Here is a 20,959-nt window from a genome sequence, read left to right on the forward strand (position 1 = left end):
TCGGAAGTTAAGATTCAAAAGTTTTCAGGGCATTGAGACGCCAACCGGAAGGAATACTATTTATATGGAGTAATTTAATTTTAATGTAAGATTCAAATTAATATTAGATCCATAAAAATTAAACTGGAATGATTAATTCGTGATATTGTACCTTCTAATTGTATGCAATTTTTTGTGATTTTGATTTTTTTATTAATTGTTTTGAAAATAAACCTGAAAAAGTAATAGCGCATAATTATAACCATGTTTTGAACATAATTCTGCAAATTAAAAATTATTTTGACTTACGGATAATCAATTGATATCACCCAGAAAAGTATGTTATAACAGACTTTAGTTTCGTACTGACGTTTCATGGTGAAACTACATTTAATATAATAAAACAATAAACTACGTAGTTTTTTTTTCTTCCATTTTAACAAGACTTATGTAAACTTAATTAATATAATGTTTATATGTAAATATATATATATATATATATATATATATATATATATATATATATATATATATATATATATATATATATATATATATATATATATATATATATATATATATATATATATATATATATATATATATATATTATTTTTTGACATCTCATCAAAGATGAAGAAGAATATGGAAGTCTGGGCATTTACGGGGCTTACGACCGTCATAGGCTGGTTATATATATATATATATAAATATATATATATATATATATATATATATATATATATATATATATATATATATATATATATATATATATATATATATATATATATATATATATATATATATATATATATATATATATACATATATATATTTATTTATTTATAATATAAATATACATATTGTGCAACATTTATATCTAATACACTTGTTTGGAAGGTTGTTTTTGCGTAGACATATCTGTGAAATATACTTATCCTTTAACAACGTCATTTCTTTCTCCTGACTACATTTACGAAAATGTTGTCACCGTCACCGGTATCTTACATTATTCTTATGAAGAGGATGTAGGTAATACACACCCGCCACCGTAGAGGCTCTACGGAGGTGGCAGGACCAAGATGTCGGGGGATGTATTCGTGTAGATTTTACAGTGTAGAAGTATATACGTAGCTAGGTACTATGGGAGGTAGAGCTAACGCCGACTTGGCCCTGGTGCTGACAGTAAGTGGATGTAAATCCGTAAGATAAATTGTGACTTTTGAGTGAAGGATGGCGTCTCTTTACCAACTTGTCTCTTTAATAACGATAAAAACGTTAATACATAAAATTGCTACTACAATTTATATGCAACCCTAAAAACATATTTTTCTAAATAAGCTGCTACGAGATTTATACCATAGTAAGTTGGAGTATTATGTAAATAAAAACAATCCTTTTTTCTTTGTACAAACAATCCTACATTCTTGTCCACAAAGATATTAACATTTTTTTATGATGGTTTTAAACATTGGTAGCTTAGTTAACCGTCTTATTTTTTCTTAACTTCATAAAAAACTTAAACTGAAATATTAGATAAAAATGGATGTTCTGTATTTGACATAGAAATTCGTTTAAAATAAATTTCATAAAAAATTGTCATTAGTAGTATGTTTACAGAAATGCTATTTTCTTAAACCAGATTAATTTTCGATTGAAGGCTGAAATAGTTAACGAATTAACTAACTAACCATCACGCCGCTTCCCCGCAGGGATAGGCAGAGAGAATAAAACGCTACACCACTCTGTCTTTGCAAACATGCATCTCCTCACACATACCCGCCGATAATTACGACTCCTAACCTGACCACTTTCAAGTATTTGGCATACCTGATCATTCCATGTTTTTCTCGGTCTTCCTCTGCTCCTTTTTTCCAATTACATTCGCCTCATAAATTTGTTTTAAAGTTCTTTCCTCACTCATTCGTTCTACATGTCCAAACCATCTCAACACACCTTTCTTAATTTTATCGATAATGCTTATCACAGCTTTGCATTCCTTCCTTATTTCACTATTCGAACATCTATTCGGCTGAAGTAGTTAAAAACCAATTACAACGAAAAAATGCTAACACGTTAGGTTTTTACAGCTTTAGGTCATTTTGTTCTTACCAGTTTTATTATTGCATTTTCTGAAATTAAATAACGAATCCCTCTCTTAACGCTCACAAAAGAAAGATGTTTATATTTGATCAATAGAATGTATATGTAAACAAACGTATTGTCCGTCTCCATGGTGTAATGATTAGCGCGTTCAGCTACCGTGCTAGAGGTTCCGGGTTCGATTCCCAGGAGGGGGGGGTGAAAATAAATAGAAGTGATTTTACACTCTAATACACATTTGATAACACCCTTGACTGGTCCTTGAAGCACAGGAGTGATCATATTACCTTCATGTAAGAAATGACCAAGATAACACCCTTTCATCATTGGGTACAGATAATGGACAGAAGAAGAACATATACTGAAATTATCTTAAATGTACACTATTTTCATAGGTACCTACTTCTTATTTTCATAGGTTTTAATAAAAATAACTACGGATATAAAACACTTATGATCTGTTGGCCGGAAGATATTTTTGCTTTCTGGTGAATTTGAATTCTAAACCTGCCTCTTCAAGTATCATAGAAATGTTGCGGGAGATCCAAATTTCCAACACGGCAAAATAACACAGCGAGTCTGGTATGGTTAAACCTACTTCACAAATAATCCTGCGAAAGCTTTGCACGAATGAAACTTGAAATTAAATAATAAGACAGAAATGTGGTATTTGATAGTAAACAACAATGCATCACAAACGAGGTACAAAATATTCACTATACGAAAGTTTAGCTTAGGTCAACAATATTTTAATACAATTTAAACGGGTCGTGCGACGTTTTTTTTAGTTCGCAGTTTTAAAATCAAAACTTAAACTCTTATTTTTTAGTATACTAGTTTTGTGTTATCCCAGTCTTCATTTAAATTATTTTGCTGTTTTTCGATGTGGTTTGCGTATTACAAAAATGTGATGCTGCTGATTTATTACATGCAAACTTGCAAACAAATTTGTTTTGAAAAGCTGTATTCATTTTAAGTACAAGACATTATTAGTATTTTTGTGAGATATATGTTTCAACAGTGAGTGTGTCTATGCACAAATATTTATTATTATATGCACAAATATTTTTATTCAAACTTTTTTTTTAATTACGCCTAAAATGTTTATGGTTGAAAATTAAAATCATGTAGTAGTCAAGCATGGAACCTCTGACTCAGATTTCACCATTCTAAACATAAGACGATAACCTTACTCAAAATTATATACATTATAAATGCCTTTTACTAACGTAAGCTTTAACAAAAAAAAATATAAATCTGGATTCACTGAAAATTTGTGCTTTAACGTAAAATAACTGTTTACTAAACTTATTAGGGTGTAAGAGTAAATTTATTCAAGAATTAACAAGAATATAACGTAATACCTTGCACCACCTAGAGATATTCCGAACGCTCTCCTTACGGGCTAGTAAGCAAAACCCATAATTAAATTAAGCGATCTGAAAGGACTTAGGCTAAAATGCATATTTATGCTAATGGGTGCTGCGAGATATAAAATGGGGCTTTTAAGTCTCGAGCAAGCGATGAGATGCCAATGTACCGAAATGTAATTATTTAGCAGAGCGCCTAATGCAACATAAAATACGAACACCGTTTTTTTGTCAATTAGCAGCCAAAATTTGAGATACAAAATTTGATATTTGGCTCCACCTGTTTTACGCTTAAATAAATTAAATTTTCATAAAATTGTCGGAAGTAAACGTGGAAAAAATGGTCGGGAGTAAATATTAATTGTGATCAAAACACCCTTCCTGTAAAATAAATCATGGTCGTTGGATATTTTTTTTCATTGAAAAACATCCCGTAATTATATTACTGTTAAGGGACAAGAAAGAAAAAAAATGGCCCAAAAAATCGTGAAGATCAAAAGAAAAATAATTTAAACTTTTTTCAAAATATACAAATTTGCTTTTTATTATATTTGAATCTTTGATTGTAAACATATATGTGTTCTATTATCCATGTATCAATAATTTAAAAAAATGTCCAATAACAAAATAATGGAAATATTTCATTAAAAAAACCTAATCCACATAATAGGTTTTAAAAAAATAGGTTTTAATTGTATACTAATACCATTAAAAACTAGTAAAAACTGGTAGAAATGGGATTAAAATATTATATTTTCCCTTCATTACGTCAAAATACGTTACTTTTTATCTTAAGGATTAATTAGAATGCATTTAAAATAATTGATTAATATTACTTTTCATCACTTTTCTTAGATAAGTTAATGTGCTTACAAATTAAAATTAAAATATATTTTTTTTATAAAATACTTTTCAAATCATACATGGATCTCATAATTGATTTTTTTAAACGATTCCTCATTTTTTTAAATATCATTTCCAAACAATAACGATTAACGTAATTAAACATTATTACGTTACCAGTTAACATTTTTTTTTATTTTTTTTTATTCATTTAATATATTTACATTTTTATTTATAACATAATAACATTTGAATCATTTATACATATGTAGAACTTTTATATTTCGATTCGCTGTGCCTCTCCATAAAAGAGTCTGTGCTCTTGTGCTTGGAAAGGGACTTACACTCGTGGTTTAATGTTATATAATAAAAGATATAATAGTTTTTTTAATATATTTTTTTAAAGATTTAAATGTATGGAGCTTTAATATTTTTCTTGAGGATTTTTATATCATCTATTTTTTTTATTTCTTTAGGGAGTTTATTGAAATGTTTGATTGCCAAATATTTGAAGTTTTGCTGAAATTGCTTGGTGTTGCATTTTGGAATAGAAAAATCGTTTGAGAATCTCGATGATAAATTCTTTGTTAAATTTAAATAGTTGTCACCCTTTAGTATTTGAAAAACTGCGTTTTTTTTATAAATGGATTCTATATTTGGGACTTGAAATTTTTTAAATAATAATTTTGTTGGAAATATGTTTTTTTTTTCAAGATGACTTTAATTATGGTTTTCTGTACTATTTTCACTGATTTCAGTATGTTGTTGTATGAGCCTCCCCATGCAATAATGCCATACTGTAGTAGTGAGTGAACGATAGCATAGTAAACTCTTTTTAGGTTGTCGATGGTTAGTAAGTTTCGGATTCTAATGAATATATATATGCATTTTCTTAAACATAAAAACTAAACTTAAAAAAAGTTTTATTAAACTTAAAAAACCTCCATTAGTTTTTTTAATTCTTTTGTTTTCCTTATTACATTTAGGCGTTGTGTATTTAATAACTTGTTTTGCGTTCTCGATAAATCCATATTGATTACTTTGTGCTATAAGTTATTTGCGTGTAAGAGGCGTTTCTAATTTAAACAACATTGCTAGAAATTAATTGTAACAAACCAACTGCCATTGTTTTAATCAATAAAATTCGTCATTTGTTTTCATGATATTATTTTTATTGGATTACAGCAATCTATATTGAAAAAAAGCGTGAACTAATGTGCTTAAAAATATATTGGCGGCTGTCTTGTCATGAATAATTTTAAAAAAAGTGAATCACGAAGAAGTAAGAAAAACAAATACTTCGTGATAGTGAAATAAATAATTGACTGGAATAATTACTTACGTTGTATATAACACTGTTTATTGTTTTGTTTTGATATTGTTACAAAAATCCTGACACTTTGAGTTGTTGAAAAGATAGTAATATTTACTTATAAATATCTTATTATAGTAACGCTGTGCCTCTTCCAAAAAGTGACTTGGTCTTGTGCTTGTAGAAAGACTTGCAATGAATATTTATTTATTGTACTTATTTAATATACAGTACATTTTTGGTTGTTTTTTTAATTTTTTATGTATTTTATGAGTATTTAATTTTTATTCAGTAGTGTAATTTTTTTTGAGTGGTTATACAAATACTTAATTCCCAAATATTCATATTTATTTTAAGAATTGAATGATGTTGCACTTTGTTATCCTGAATTAATTTTGTAATCTCGTTTTAAATTTTCCTTTTTTGTTGTTTCTTACACTTGAAAAAAATTTTTTTTTTAAATGGTTTGTATATAGTGAAATGTAAATTTTTATTTATGTTTTTGTAAATATTGTTTTTTTATCATTTTGTTTTAATAGGGGTGAGATACGATATTAAGATATTATTTTTATGGTTTAATTTACAGAAATTTCAAATGATTGAAGTAAATATTCTTTTACGGGTAGATATGTTTAGCTGAAACCAAATTTCATATGCTTAAACATTAATCCAAAGGCAATACAAAGCCTATTTGGAGTAGAACGTCATTTCCAGTGGTAAAAAGCTCTTTATAAATCCACGCACTTAAACTCTAATATGCGTACCACTGAAAGCTTTTAAATATGGGTACGTAGCACAAAATAGTTTGAGGATTTCAACATGCACTCTGCCTAATGGAATGCATCCCCATATCTCAACTGAATGGTTGAATGGTTTTCAAGATTAAATCAATCCCAATACTAAAATAATTACTTAGAAAAAAACTAACTTTATATTTAAGAAATTATTTTTTTAGTGCAATTAAAATATTTGTGAAATAATCCGATTAAAAAATTTTTTTTTTCTTCTCTCACAACAAATGTTTTTTTTTTATTTTTGCTTACGAGATCCTTTTTTCGAATTAAGCATCAGAAAAGAGTAAGAGTTTGTACAAAAAACTCGAAAACAGAAAATAATAATTTTTGTCGAAATATACCAAAAAAACTCATTTTCGTATATACTGATCAAGATAAATAATAAGTTGCTATAACGATGAAACCGTTTGAAAAAACTATTTTTTTTATATTTGGTGAAAAACACCCTTCACCTGCTTTACACTAGATCCTGGATAATTCACCCTGGGGATGAGAAGTCAATATTATTATTATTAATAATATTATAAATATTAAATCTAAATAAATTGAAATGCTTTCCACACGGAAAAGGAATTCTTAACCATCCATCCGTTGGATAGAGACATCTATAATATTTGTTCATTTCAGTGAATAAGGTTTACAAAACATATCTAAGCAGTAAGTTTAAGGATTTTTTGAGAGTGGAAAGTGTGCTTCTTAACAATTTTCGTCACTTAGCATTTTCAATGTTTTCGATTGAATTGTTGTTTCATAGATTTTCGATTTTTTCATTTCTTCACAAGTATTGTAAAACATGTAAGAAATTAGTGGTTTTAATTTTTATTATTTTCATTTAGCCAGGTTGAGCCACTGAAATGCGTGGCCGGAGAGAGGTATTAATAAATAAAATGAAATTTGAATAAATTATTCCAATGTTCAGTTCTAAGTACAATATTTTTAACAGTGTATTTTAAATGATATACATATAGTATGATTTAACCTTGTATTATTATAAATCAATGTCAAACACTGTTTTTAAAAAAATCATACGTTTCCATACTTACATTTTTTACGTTGTTTTTCTACACGAAGGAGGATAAGTACACAAGAACTCCAGGTGAGTCTGGATTAATCTCAGTCTACCTGCTTTTATTCTCTGGGGTTATTATTTCCGACTAGACTTTGCATTTCCTATTTAAAAATATTCTTTTGTACCTAATATTTTTTGTTCAAAAAGAATCCTCCTGGCAGCAATTACTCATAGTCTACAAAACAAATCATCATCTACGGCAATGGAGATAATATTATCAACTTATTAGGGTAAACAAGCTTTAATAACATAATAGCATAAAAAATATATAGAAAGAAAAATAGAATTAATCAATAAATCAAACAGCATAATATAGTCCTTTATATCGTTCTCTCTGATTTTTTTTATTAATATCTTACTTTTTATTTTTAAAAAAACTATATTTTGTAATTAGATTGAACGTGTAAGCAAATAATATAAAGATTACGTTAAAGAATTTGTAGTGCTATTTATAACTTTAAAAAAAATAACTTAAATAATTAATAAATCAATAAAATGAATAGATCGTTATCACTTGAATACTTTTTATATTATTTATGCATGCAAATTTATGTCTTCGATAAATTCCATTGTTATTATTAATATATTTTGCATTTCTTGAATTTCAAGGATAAAATTAGACGTAGTTTTGCTAAAAGAGCCTAACCCGAATTATATAAATGTAAAAATGAGATGTTTATATGCGTCTAATATCCATTTTTAATTGTATAATATAGACACCCTTACGTAAAAGGTGACCGTATTTTTTTATTACCTGTATTTTGATGTCACAACGCATTTATACTTTAGATTATGTTCACAAAATGTTCCAATATGCAACATTTGGACGCAAATTACATTATCCTATTTTATGTATTAATTTTAATTAAAACACAGATTTTTTAAAATCTACTAAGTACTTAGTAGACTAAAAAAATCTGTGTTTGATTTAAAATTCATACATAAATTGAAATGGAGCTCTACAAATTAAACACCAAATCAATAAATAAATATATTATCCAAATTGAAATGGATTTGCGCTACTACGAAAAACGATCACAATGTTTTGATATAAATGAGACAAACAAAACATTTAGAACATGATGAAAATATAACATATTAGCTCTTTAATTCCATTAGTAAACCGTTTTCGTATCATACAATTATATTTATAAAAAATAAATACTTAGGTCATTATTTAAATTAAATTAAAAAAATTAAGATCCATTCTTCCGAAATCCTTACTGCAACATGTCACTGAAAATTTTTCTTAAAGTTTAATTTATTTTATCACTCTTGACTTTTTATTATGTGGGGAACTTTAAATAAATGACACTGCTGTGCAGATATGGTACTCAGAGAGGGAGAGTGATTACACCCTTTGTCATTGCTCTCGTATGTTGTAGATGTGAGGTCTTCTATGAATCTGTATTATATTATTTTAGACATCTCATCAAAGATGAAGAAGAATATGGAAGTCTGGGCATTTACGGGACTGACGACCGTCGTAGGCTGGTTTAAGTGATCACTTTACACAAGTGTAACATTCACCAATTCTACCCATTATTGACAACCACACTATTCGAATTCTTGGAAGTTCTTTATATATGAACCAATTTAGAAACCTTGTTCTAGAATCACTAGAACTTCACTAGAGACATCTATTGGTGAGATGTAAAGAAATATATGTATGTATGTTTGTAGTTTCTTTATGTATGTTCATATATAAAGAACTTCCAAGAATTTTAATAGTGTGGTTTTCAATAATGGGTAGAATTGGTGAATGTTACACGTGTGTAAAGTGATCACTTAAACCAGCCTATGACGGTCGTCAGCCCCGTAAATGCCCAGACTTCCATATTCTTCTTCATCTTTGATGAGATGTCAAAAATAATATGAAAATGACTCCTGTAATTGGAGACAATCCAGATTTTGTGAACAAGTATTTGGACACAATCAAAATGTTGTAATCTGTATTATATTTATTTGAGAAAAAAGTTTGTTTTTTTTAAAAGACTTTTTGCATAATTGAGTTTAATTATTCAAATACCTTTGAACTCGATCAAGATACCTGAACCAAATGTCACCTCTATAAATGACAACATCACGGTATTGAAGAATGTCATAGGTACATTTAAGAAGAAGTGGTAAATACTAGATCAAGGTTAGCTGGCAACAATGAAATCAAAGTCATGATACATTACCAACCAGTTCTGCAGAGCTCGGGTCAATGCCAAATGGTCCAGTAATCTATTGCTGTTAGTTTTATTGCCTTTAGTTCGATCACAATGCTATCACGGAGCTATGACATATCACGAAGTCAAATCATGGCGATCGTTAGACTGATAGCCGGTCCCGGGTAACAACAGTCTCATTGATTTACGTGAGATTATTAGACGATATTTTAATGGTCTTTATGTTGAACTATGACCACATTATAATTAAGTTCATTGCCAGCGGCGGTAATGGTCTAAAGATATATTTAAAATGCTATTGTAATAATATTTGGTTTTATGATCACATCATCGATAAGTCAAAATGGTTTTCGATTGTTGTAAATTAAATGTATGGCAGTAATTTTATACAACATTGACTTTAAATTTAAGATATTAAAAATACCTGCCAAAAAAACTTATACTTATATTTTTTTTCGTGACTTGGATAAAATAATTTATGTTTATATTATAACAGAAAAAAACGGTTAATCGCACTTTTTCTGTGTATCAGGTATCGCCCGACGATATTTAAGAACACATAGAATTGCCAGTCTTATCTGGCGTTAAATGCTTTATTCTGTATATATTTTATCGATAGTATATTTCTGAGATGTTACCAAAATTTAAGCGTATTTTAAAATCATATGTTATAATAAAATATATTTACACATTTGTTTTACATATTGTTCTATCCATAAGATTCCCCCTGTAATGGTTTTTTTTAAGTTTGCAATAAATATAATGAACGTGCGATACAACAACCTAGAAATACGTTTTAAGTATCTAAAATATCTTGAAAAGAAATCGAATTATTCTTTTATTAGCTCTTAAACTAACATTTACTAACGTTTAAATAGTTTATGGATAGTTAAAAAAACCGGTAATGGAAAAAAATGCATTTTTTTCTCAGCAGCCAATACTGCGGAAAATCTCAGTTTAAAAAAAATATTATTTTCATTGCATATTTTTCTGTAAATTGTGTCGTTACCGTAATTATGGAGTTAATTAAAGAAAATTTTCATAAATTGAGTTGGAAAACGAACAAATAAATAGGTACTGCATGACTTTAAACCTTTTATCTCTTCTGTCTTTGGATTATATATGTAGAAATAAACAACTCTTCCCATAAAGTTTTTTTTTTTAACATATTCCGATCAGTATTCAGTCAGTAAAAAAATCAAATGCAACTCTTCCTTATTGTGTTTTATTAAGAATAAAATAACAAATTTTTGTGTAAAATATATTTCTTTTTCCAATGTTTTGCCTTAATTCATAAAGAAAATCTGTATCGTTGTTCATTAAATATTCATTAAAATGTATATTTTTATATTTCTAGTGACGTCATCTCTCGCTCAAAATCCAGTTTACGTGGATGCAGCTAATCCTAGTCTCCCAACTCCACCCAAGGAAGCACCACGACTTGACCTCACCACCCAGACTGTTTATGGTTTCCTGGACTTCACCACTACAATAGGGAATACGATTATGGTATTCTCTCCTCAATCAGCTCCATCTCCTGGTAATATTTCTTAATCACACCTCTTATTGATCGCATACTGATGTTTTTAGTAAAGATGATTCTATTATGGAAATAGTTTATTTTATGAGGTACATTTAAAATACATAATCAATTTATTTCTTTTTTTATTTCATTATATTATTACTTTTATTTTGACTCTCTAAATAATTTTAAAAAAGTTATTAAACATATTGAATACCTTTCTGAAATATTGTTTTACCAAATATAAAATTATATTATCTTTTTATAAAATAAAAAAAAATCGTTTTTTATTGACCAGTGAAATAACACAAATGAATATAATTTTTTTAATCCATTATATTTTGTTTTTAAGAAAAAAAATTATAATGGTAAATTTATTTTAATGACGCACATAAAATGAAATGTTTGCCTTAAAAAAATCTAAAATATTTAAAAACAATGATTACAGATGCACCCAAACCAGAAACTACACCAGCACCAATTGTGGACACTCCTCCGATCAAAGTAGAGAAGGTTACTGAAATCAAACCTACCAAACCAGCTCCGAATCCAATTGAAAAAAAGGATACCAAAACATCTGAAAACCAAAAAATTTCTTCAAAAGTACAGGTTATCAGTGATTCCATAAAACCCGCTCCCAAAAAGGATCTTAAGAGCGTAGTGAGCATCGTTTCAAGTGTAGTGAATGAAGCCCCAAAAATCTTGTCCAGTAAAGTTGAGGTAGTTGCTGCTTCTTCCGCCGTTCCCGCTAAAAAAATAATTTCAAAGGTAGAAGTTGTAACCGGTCCATCAAAGGTTGTAGAAGCAGCTCAAAAGAAGGTATTGTCTTCTAAGGTTGAAGTCAAGCAAGGAAATAAATCTGCCCCCTCGCCCAAAAAGGAAATAGTTTCCAAAGTTGAAGTAAAAAGTGGGCCATCTGTAATTGCAAAATCGCCACCACAAATACTTTCTAGTAAAGTAGAAGTTATTCAAGAAATATCACCCAGCTCTATTGCTACTCAACCAATATTTGCTAGTGTGGTTGAAGTTCTTTCTTCAGATGATGATGATGATGATGAGCCACCAATTTTAGTAGCGAATAATAACATTGGAGATCCTGAATACGATTTTCTTTCCAGACAACCATCTGAATTTGTTGAAGAAACATACAAAGTTATCAATTTGAGACCATCTAAAAGCCATAATAAACCAAAACATGCTAAACCTAGGTCTAATACACCTTCTTCTCAAAAAATTGTTGATGACGACGATCATCCACTAGGATTAGTGACCAAACTGGGTGGTACTGTTGTAAAGGAAGGCCTTACTACCGTTCATGAGACGAGTGTTATTGGAACAGTTATATCTGGAAAGTATGCTCAGGTTCTTCATAGCACTAGTCATGTATTTAAAGGACATGCTCAAAAACCAAAAATATCACCATCTTCAACCTTAAGAATACTAAAAACAGCTGCTCCAGCCTTAGCCAAAAATAATAGATTCACGCTTGAACCAACACCAGCCGCTTCTTTAAGTGAGGAAACCTCTCTCCCTCTAGAAAATTTGTTCGGGGCTAGTCCAAATCTAATAAGACCATCCAGAAGGCCAGCTATACCAGGAGGAAGCTTTAAAAATCGCCACAAGGCTCAAGAAGTTGCACCTATCGATATTGAAGAAGAAGTTCAAAATAAACCATCACCTAGCAGGCCTCATTCAAATAAGAAACACAAAAATATTGGGCATGGTCAACAAAAAACTTTCAGGTAGTATCTTTGAATTTTTTAATGATATTAAATTAAAATAAATTAACAATATATTATTGATATTTTTAAAGATACTTTTGTATTTATTACGTTTTCAAAATAAAATCTTTCCTAATTTTAGTAAATTTAGTTAGTTTTCATATATTTTAATTTCAGTAACCGTTACGGTAGGTCTTCATCTGCAGCTGCTCAACTCGCAACCGTATCAGTATTTAGCGAACCATCTGCGGCTTCATACAACAGACGTCAAAAATCTAGCAGAGCATTCAAATCATCCATCACTACTGCGCCACAATCGGAATTTTCATCTCGTCGAGGATACAAACCCCGTGTTCAGGCTTCTGCAGTGGAACAAGCTACCAGCTCCCCTTCTACCAGCCTCTATAAATTCAAGCTAAACCGAGCTCCAGGAAGATGGCAGTATAAGACCACAGCTAAACCGAGAGTTGAAATTAAGAAAATCATTGGACACGACGATCCCACTACTCCTGCTTCAGCTTCTACGGCAGATGATGCCCAAAACAATTACGTAAATCCTCAGTCAAGATCTGATAATATTGATTTAGAACTTTCTGGTTCCCACAACGGACCAGGATCCCTGCTAGATGAAGACGCAAATGAAAATTCTATCGATAAACCTCCACCAGTGGAGACAATTAAAGTCGAAATTTCAACTGCCGCTGATTTGAAGGATATCTACTTTGAGATAGCAACTATTAAGTCACCGTATACATTCCAGGTAAATTTACGGTGTTTTTTTATAAGGATGCATTAAAAAAATATGATGATTGTGATATTGTTTTTGACCATAGACAAATGAAATTTATTTAATTAATTTTTTAATAGAAAAAATGCAAGCAATTTATTATTACTTAACATAAACATAATTGTTTATACAAACCATACAATTTGGTTTTATACCATAATAAAAACCTGATATGTTGATGAGTAATCGTGTTTTTTTATTACTATCTGTTCTTATATTTAATATCTGTTTACTATCCGTTCTAGGTTGGTACTGTGAAAAATACCAGATATATTACCGTCACATCTACATTCCAAAAATCATTCGAACCAACGGAAGTTCCTGCAATTCGAAGCTCAGAACCTCTTACAGAAAATATTCTGGCCACATCCTCGAACTTTGATAAAGACAATTTGGACTCGAGCATTGCGACACTACCACCATTGTACCTCGCCGGGGATATGGAAACACCTCCTCTCGAAACTCTTACTGAAACATTCAGTACCACTCAAACTATGCTGAAAACTCACATCCTTCCAGTCATCTATAATGGAATCAATACAACCAGTTATACCTTGGTGCAAACCTATGCAGTTACAAGATTAGTTACCGCTACCAAAACATTACCACCGATGGAAGCGTATCAGTTTGTCCCAAGTAAAACACTAAATGAATTCAACAGTCGATTGGATGAAGCTGGATCGGAACTTCATTTGGAACTTGAATTTGGAGATGATAATGAACAAGATGAAGAAGGTCAGCTTAGACGATCATTCCCCCCAGATCTTGACTTGGCGAATATTGGATCAGATTTCGATTTATCCGAAGTCGATAAGTCAAGATTCCCAGATAATCATCCGAGACATAAAAAGGCTCATTCATCTAACCCTAAAGTGCAGCAAGTAACAGAAGCGCCACCTCCATCTACACCTTCTCTTACCCCGGAACAAGCCCAACAACTTGCTATATTGAGGCTTTTGAATCCTGCAGCTGCAGCTCAGATACCCAACGTTATAACTACATCTAAACCAGTGATCAAGATTGAAACTTTGTATGAATCCCATATAATTCCATTCTTCAATGGTCAAAGTACAGCCCATAGTACGATATCACGACCAGTAGCAACAGTCACAAAGACAGATTATGAAATTGGAACTAGTACGCTTCCCGCACTTCCAGTTCAACAAATAAACCCACTTTTCCAGCAACAACAAAATCCGTTCCAAATTACATCTACTCCAATTGTAACGCATACAGAAGTGACAGCTACCGAGAGTAAAATTTTGAAGCTCACCTTCGGCGCTAAAACAGCGTACACAACGCTTTACTCGACAAGGGTTGTTCCTACATTGTTAACGACATATCTTACAGCCAACGTTCCTGTGCAACAAACGCAAGCTTTCCCAGGGTACTTCCCATCACCTTACGGCCCCTATGGCCCGTACGTAGGATAAATTAGCAACTTTGGCAATATATCGCGAGTAACGTTTATGCTTAGTAGACAATCGAATTTAGTTTTAATGTTGTGACGCGAACATTCGAAGTTAACATTCAGTGTAGCTTTTAAGCGGGTGTCTGAAAGGTAGGAGTTAAAAGTACCCTGCGGTACAAAGATATATCGAAAGTGGGATATATTATCACACGCGTGCACTATAAATAACCGCACACAGTCGTAGTTACAAGTGGCGAGATATAAAAGTTTTACGGGCGAAAGCAAGAAAGAAAGTTCCGCGAGTTGTGAAAAATTTATTGCTTTTGTTCGTCGGACGCGAGCACCAGCGCTAGCGGTGTGAGTGTGTTTGATTTGTGAATTACACGTAAGTGGGGAAGTCGGTTTGCTCAACAATCCTGACTTGTGTCGTGCGATGTGAAGTAAAACTGCAATTATCGGACAAAGAAACAATCGGTTACTCATCGAAATCATTTGTCGTTCTTGTCTTCCAAAACAAATGTGTATTGTACCTTATGACAAATATTTTAGTAAAACCTAAAATATTATGCTCAATAAATCAGAGACTAATATTTAAAACAATTTTAGTTGCTTTAAAACTGAAATGAGATTAATGTTTTGATTTTTATTTGAATTGAATTTTTATTCATTATATATATAAAATGAATAATTGTCCGTATATTCAAAAATTACAGAAGATTCAATACGATTGAAAAAAAAACTTTAACAAATTATAGTAAGTCAAAATATTCGTGTTTAATTGTAAGAATAAGAAAAATTATATTTTTTATATGATTAGTGTAAACATTTTATTTTTAAAGCCATTTGTAAATATATTACCCATGCCTAGATCTTAATAATTCATATCATTTACATAATAATTCAGTAATATTTATATCATACTTCTTACATATAATTGTAATATGAAAATAAAATAAAAAAAATGACAGAAGTCACAATACTTCCTAGAAAAAAAACAAATTTTACATTTTCATATAATGGCACACTTTTTTTTATTTTATCGATGAAATTAAATTAAAATGTAAACAAATATAAAATACTCAAATATAATTTAATTTTTCACTTTAATCAAAAATGTTTCCGGGATAATTAAAAAATATTAATTTTCAATGTTTATTAAAATTATAAGATAAATTTTTAAAAAAACTACTTAATTTTTGGAATATTTTTTAAAGATAATTAAAAACTAGTATTTAAGCATGTATTTTAAAATATCATATCTGAAGAGTTTTGTATATAATTAAGGTAAATAATTTATGGTTTTGTATAATATTTCTACCATTTTCTGTAAAAATACTCTGTTTATTTTTATATGAAATAAAAATTGCCTTCCTTTATATGTACACGACTTTTTCTTACTATAAAATATGCCTGACACTTTCACATATAAAATAACGATTTTTTATATGTAAGAGTATTATTTTATTTGTTTTCACAAAAATATACAAATGATGTTTCAACAGTGATGAATAATTTTGTAAAAGGATCATAAAAGTCAGGGCATTTATCGGTCTTATGAACTGTCGTCAGCTGATTTAATTGATCACGTTAAATATTATTCAATATCTTATTCTACCCATTATTATTCTTATTCTACCCATTATTAAAAAAACATTAAAATTATGTTTTTTTGTTATCTATTTATCTATATGTGAGCGGAACCGTTTATATACTAGTTCGAGGAAATCTATAAAATGTAAATTACAAATCTGAAACTTTTAATGATTATACAGAATTTTGTCATGTACCTACTTCAAATCAAGCACTAAACTACACTTCACTAAATGGGTATGCTTACTTTTTATACGAGTACATTAAAAAAGTTTTAAAAGGTTTATTCCAATCAAACATTTTTTAAACAAATAAAAAAAATACATAGCTCATGAGGTTAAGAAAGGTTAACACGGTCTCACATAAATGCCTTGATAATATACCTTACTTATTTTTATACACAAAAAAGTAAAAAAAGTTCATTCAGTTGAAAACATTCTTAAATGAAGTTTAAAAATAAATCTATAAATCTAAGAATCGTTTATAAAGTTATTTAAATGCCTTGATTTAACACACAAAAAATAATGAAAAAAAAATTAATTGAATTTTTTTTAAATGAATTGCAAAAATAATTAATGTAGCTTAAAAAATTTACTTTAACCACATAAAAGCCTTGATTATTTTGTAGTTATTTTACATACACACAAAAGGTGCAAAAAAGATTAATTAACGAACATTTTAAATGAAATTCAAAAATGAATCTAAGCAGTTTAGAATAGTAATAAAACACAAATTAATGGTTTGATAATACCATTTTTTTTCATATATTCACAAAAAAAGTGTTTATTTTTATTTCATTTAAAACAATATAAACTGAATTGTAAAATAAATCCAAGGGCTATAATTATAATCCATTTTAAAGCCTCAATGGAATGCTTCCAGTCCATTGGACTGAATTACGCGGACGATTCGATAAGGATCGCAGTCGCTTGCAGTCTGCTTGTTACGAACTCCAACAACATACGATTATTTGCTTTGGTGTATGTTTACTCTCGCACACAAATACATATCGCCCTTATCCGTTTAGTTCGCGTCATATCCGGGCAGCTGCCGGAGACACATCTCTTTTACCGGAAGCCAGACTGCATCCCTGTCCCGACCAAACGTTATAACTTTGGAAAGGGACATTTCTGAATATACACATATATATATATATATATATATATATATATATATATATATATATATATATATATATATATATATATATATATATATATATATATATATATATAAATATATATATATATATTTATATATATATATATATATATATATATATATATATATATATATATATATATATATATATATATATATATATATATATATATATATATATATATATATATATATATATATATATATATATATATATATATATATATATATATATATATATATATATATATATATATATATATATATATATATATATATATATATATATATATATATATATATATATATATATATATATATATATATATATATATATATATATATATATATATATATATATATATATATATATATATATATATATCTTAAGGGATCACTTTACACACACTTTATACCCATTTGCACACTATTCAAATTTTAGAAGTCATACGTATATGATCAATCTCATGACATTTCGGGATTGAGTTCACAACAGCCACTTATGATCGGATTTAGAAAGCTTTACTTTAAAAATACTTTTTTATTTGTATCCAAGATCCGAGCCCGGATCATTTTACATACTGTAAAACGCCTAAAAACTCATTTTATTTTTTTATGCAGCTTACACACTGACCAGTTATATTATTCACAACATGTTTGAATGAAATTGAGTTTGTCCAATGAGTTTTTTTTTGTTTCGTGATTTGGCACTTAGATTGTGGAAAAATAATTTTAGTAGTTAAAAAAAATAAATGAAAAATACCATTTTTGGGTTTATCAATATAAACACGACTTGTTCAGATTCACTAGTTAAATTTGTACCTTTATAATTTCAGAAAGCCTAATCTGGTTATGTTATTCGTAATGGAGAAGGTTCGTACAAATGAATTTGAGTCGATTCGAGTAATAATATTTGTCCTCTCCAAATAACATTTATCTAACTCACATCACTGTGATTACATTCATTCGATTTTACAGATCACTTAGTCGTGCCTGTAGCGCGGAACATCCTGATGTAACTTTTAGTTCAGAGCAAAAGGCATTTATTGTAAGGAATCGTGCCCTTTGAACTTTCATCACTTTTTATTGTCGCTTTGTGTCAATATAGCGAGTCGTTTAATCCTGTTCGGTATATAAAAAAAAAACCGAGATCCGACCCACTGAAATCTCCGAAAAAAGCCTTTAAAACAATGTGAACCCATTACTGCTGTTACAAAAAAGTAAATCGCGTTTGATACATAAAATTCTTTTGACCTCAATAAAAGTCATCGTGAAATTTTGTTCGAACAATCTGAAAACAATTTTTGAAAGATACTCCACGATTATAAACATTTATATCAAAATGGGAAAATTTATCCAAGCTTTTTTGATATTTGTATTCTTTCATGTCCCTGGTAAACAACTTTCAAGACATGTATAAAATCAACGTTTACAGAAATGGCGCGATTATATTACAATACAAGCTATGTTCAACTTATTGAATTTAAATATATTAAAAGCTTTAAAGCAATAAAAACTAATGCCTAATATAATTGAATTTTACTATTTATAATTTTAAGATTACTTTGTCAAAAATAAAAATAAAAAATACAATCACCACTAAGTTACCTTTTGAGATATGTAAATATACATGTTCATATTTTATGTATATTAAAAACATTCTGTGTTTTGTGGATTAAAAATCATCCATAGTAATATTGGTCACCATTTTTAAGGTTGTTTCACATAAATATATTTTTATAGATAATTTTATTCTTAAGCATAATAATTAACTTTTCAAGATAAGTTTTTTAGAAGATATGAAAACCAGTTAGGTCTCACATGAAAATTCTATGAATTAATATAATACTTAAAAGAAATTCAATTATTTTCTCCCACCCTTGCAAAAGTTTATGAGAATCGTCAAAATAGTAGGTAATGGCTGTTTAGGGAGCGATTATCTTTATTCAAAAGCATACTACGATGTCAGCGAATATTGAAATTGCTTCATAATATACGTAGATAAAAGAAGAAAGTGTATTAGAAAACGCTCGTTACATTTTACTAACCACAGACGCGCAATAATAGGAAAAGTTTATCCATAGTGTCTTGTTTAGGAAAGCCACTGGCGGTTTTGGCTGGAACATATGTTGCAGGATAACCTCATCGATTTGTTAAAGGTTGTTTTAAGTAGAATTAGACACGACTGAAAAAAAATCTAAATAAGAATAAAAAGTTTCTATGGTTACAGTTCCCCCCGTAGTATAGTGATTATAGTTTTGGCTACTTTGTTGAAAGCTTCGGATTCAATTTTCAGGGCGGTCAAAATAAATTAAAATATTTTTTTAATCTTGTATTTATTATAACCTTTTTTAGACGGCAACTTTACAAATATACATTTCAAATATTTTTCTTTTTTAGACGCCAACTTTACATATCACCAATTTGATGCAGTGCTCAATGCACGAGTCCAAGTTAAAAAGTCAGTTATTACTATCAAACGTTTCGAACCATATTACATTTGAACAAAATAAATAAAATATTAGTTAAACACAGTCATTTATTTAAAAAAAAAAAACTATGAACAAATTATCGTTAGTCAAAGTATCATTGATATCGATATATGGAGTAGGTTCTGGGTTCGATTAAAAAAAATAAAATAAAATTATTTCGACTACATTTTTAATACTTATGTATTTAACTCTGGAATGGTTCATAAAAAGCTGGGCTAATCACATTTTCTACATGTATAACTATCAAGATATTACTACTTTTGTACGAAACATTGCCTTTTGAACCATTGTGCGCTGAAAAGATTTAGAATTAGAAGAAAAAGATGGCCATATTTGTATTGTGATATACAAATATATTTTATGTACTTAATCTCCAAAGTCCATGATGTAAACTTTTTTTCTGATACAAACTTTGTAAAACAAATCATTTATTTTTAAAAATGTCTGAACAGATGCGTAGAATAAGTTTTTACGAAGCAAAATCATTAATCTGGATAATTATAGTTCTTAAATCACACACAAAAAAGTGATAACTTTATTCGCTGTAAAATATTCACCATTATATCCTTAATTGTACTTGTGTTATATAACTTTAGCTTTTGTGAGTGTTGATTTAACAATTGATTTT

At 28.9% G+C, this 20,959-nt stretch overlaps 1 protein-coding gene across 1 annotated transcript; it reads left to right on the forward strand.

The window, feature by feature from the left end:
• The first annotated feature begins 1,125 nt into the window (after positions 1 to 1,125).
• LOC148303348 (uncharacterized) lies at positions 1,126 to 16,230 on the forward strand. Its single transcript, XM_088269982.1, has 5 exons — positions 1,126 to 1,177; positions 11,005 to 11,187; positions 11,618 to 12,911; positions 13,068 to 13,650; positions 13,923 to 16,230. Exons 1-5 carry the CDS (start codon positions 1,126 to 1,128, stop codon positions 15,108 to 15,110), a joined length of 3,300 nt encoding a protein of 1,099 aa, XP_088126108.1. The 3' UTR covers positions 15,111 to 16,230.
• Positions 16,231 to 20,959: the final 4,729 nt, after the last annotated feature.

The sequence above is a fragment of the Brachycentrus maculatus genome, unplaced genomic scaffold, assembly GCF_059751285.1.
Source record: "Brachycentrus maculatus isolate JH-2025_06_01 unplaced genomic scaffold, ASM5975128v1 h1tg000370l, whole genome shotgun sequence".
Classification (NCBI taxonomy): domain Eukaryota; kingdom Metazoa; phylum Arthropoda; class Insecta; order Trichoptera; family Brachycentridae; genus Brachycentrus; species Brachycentrus maculatus.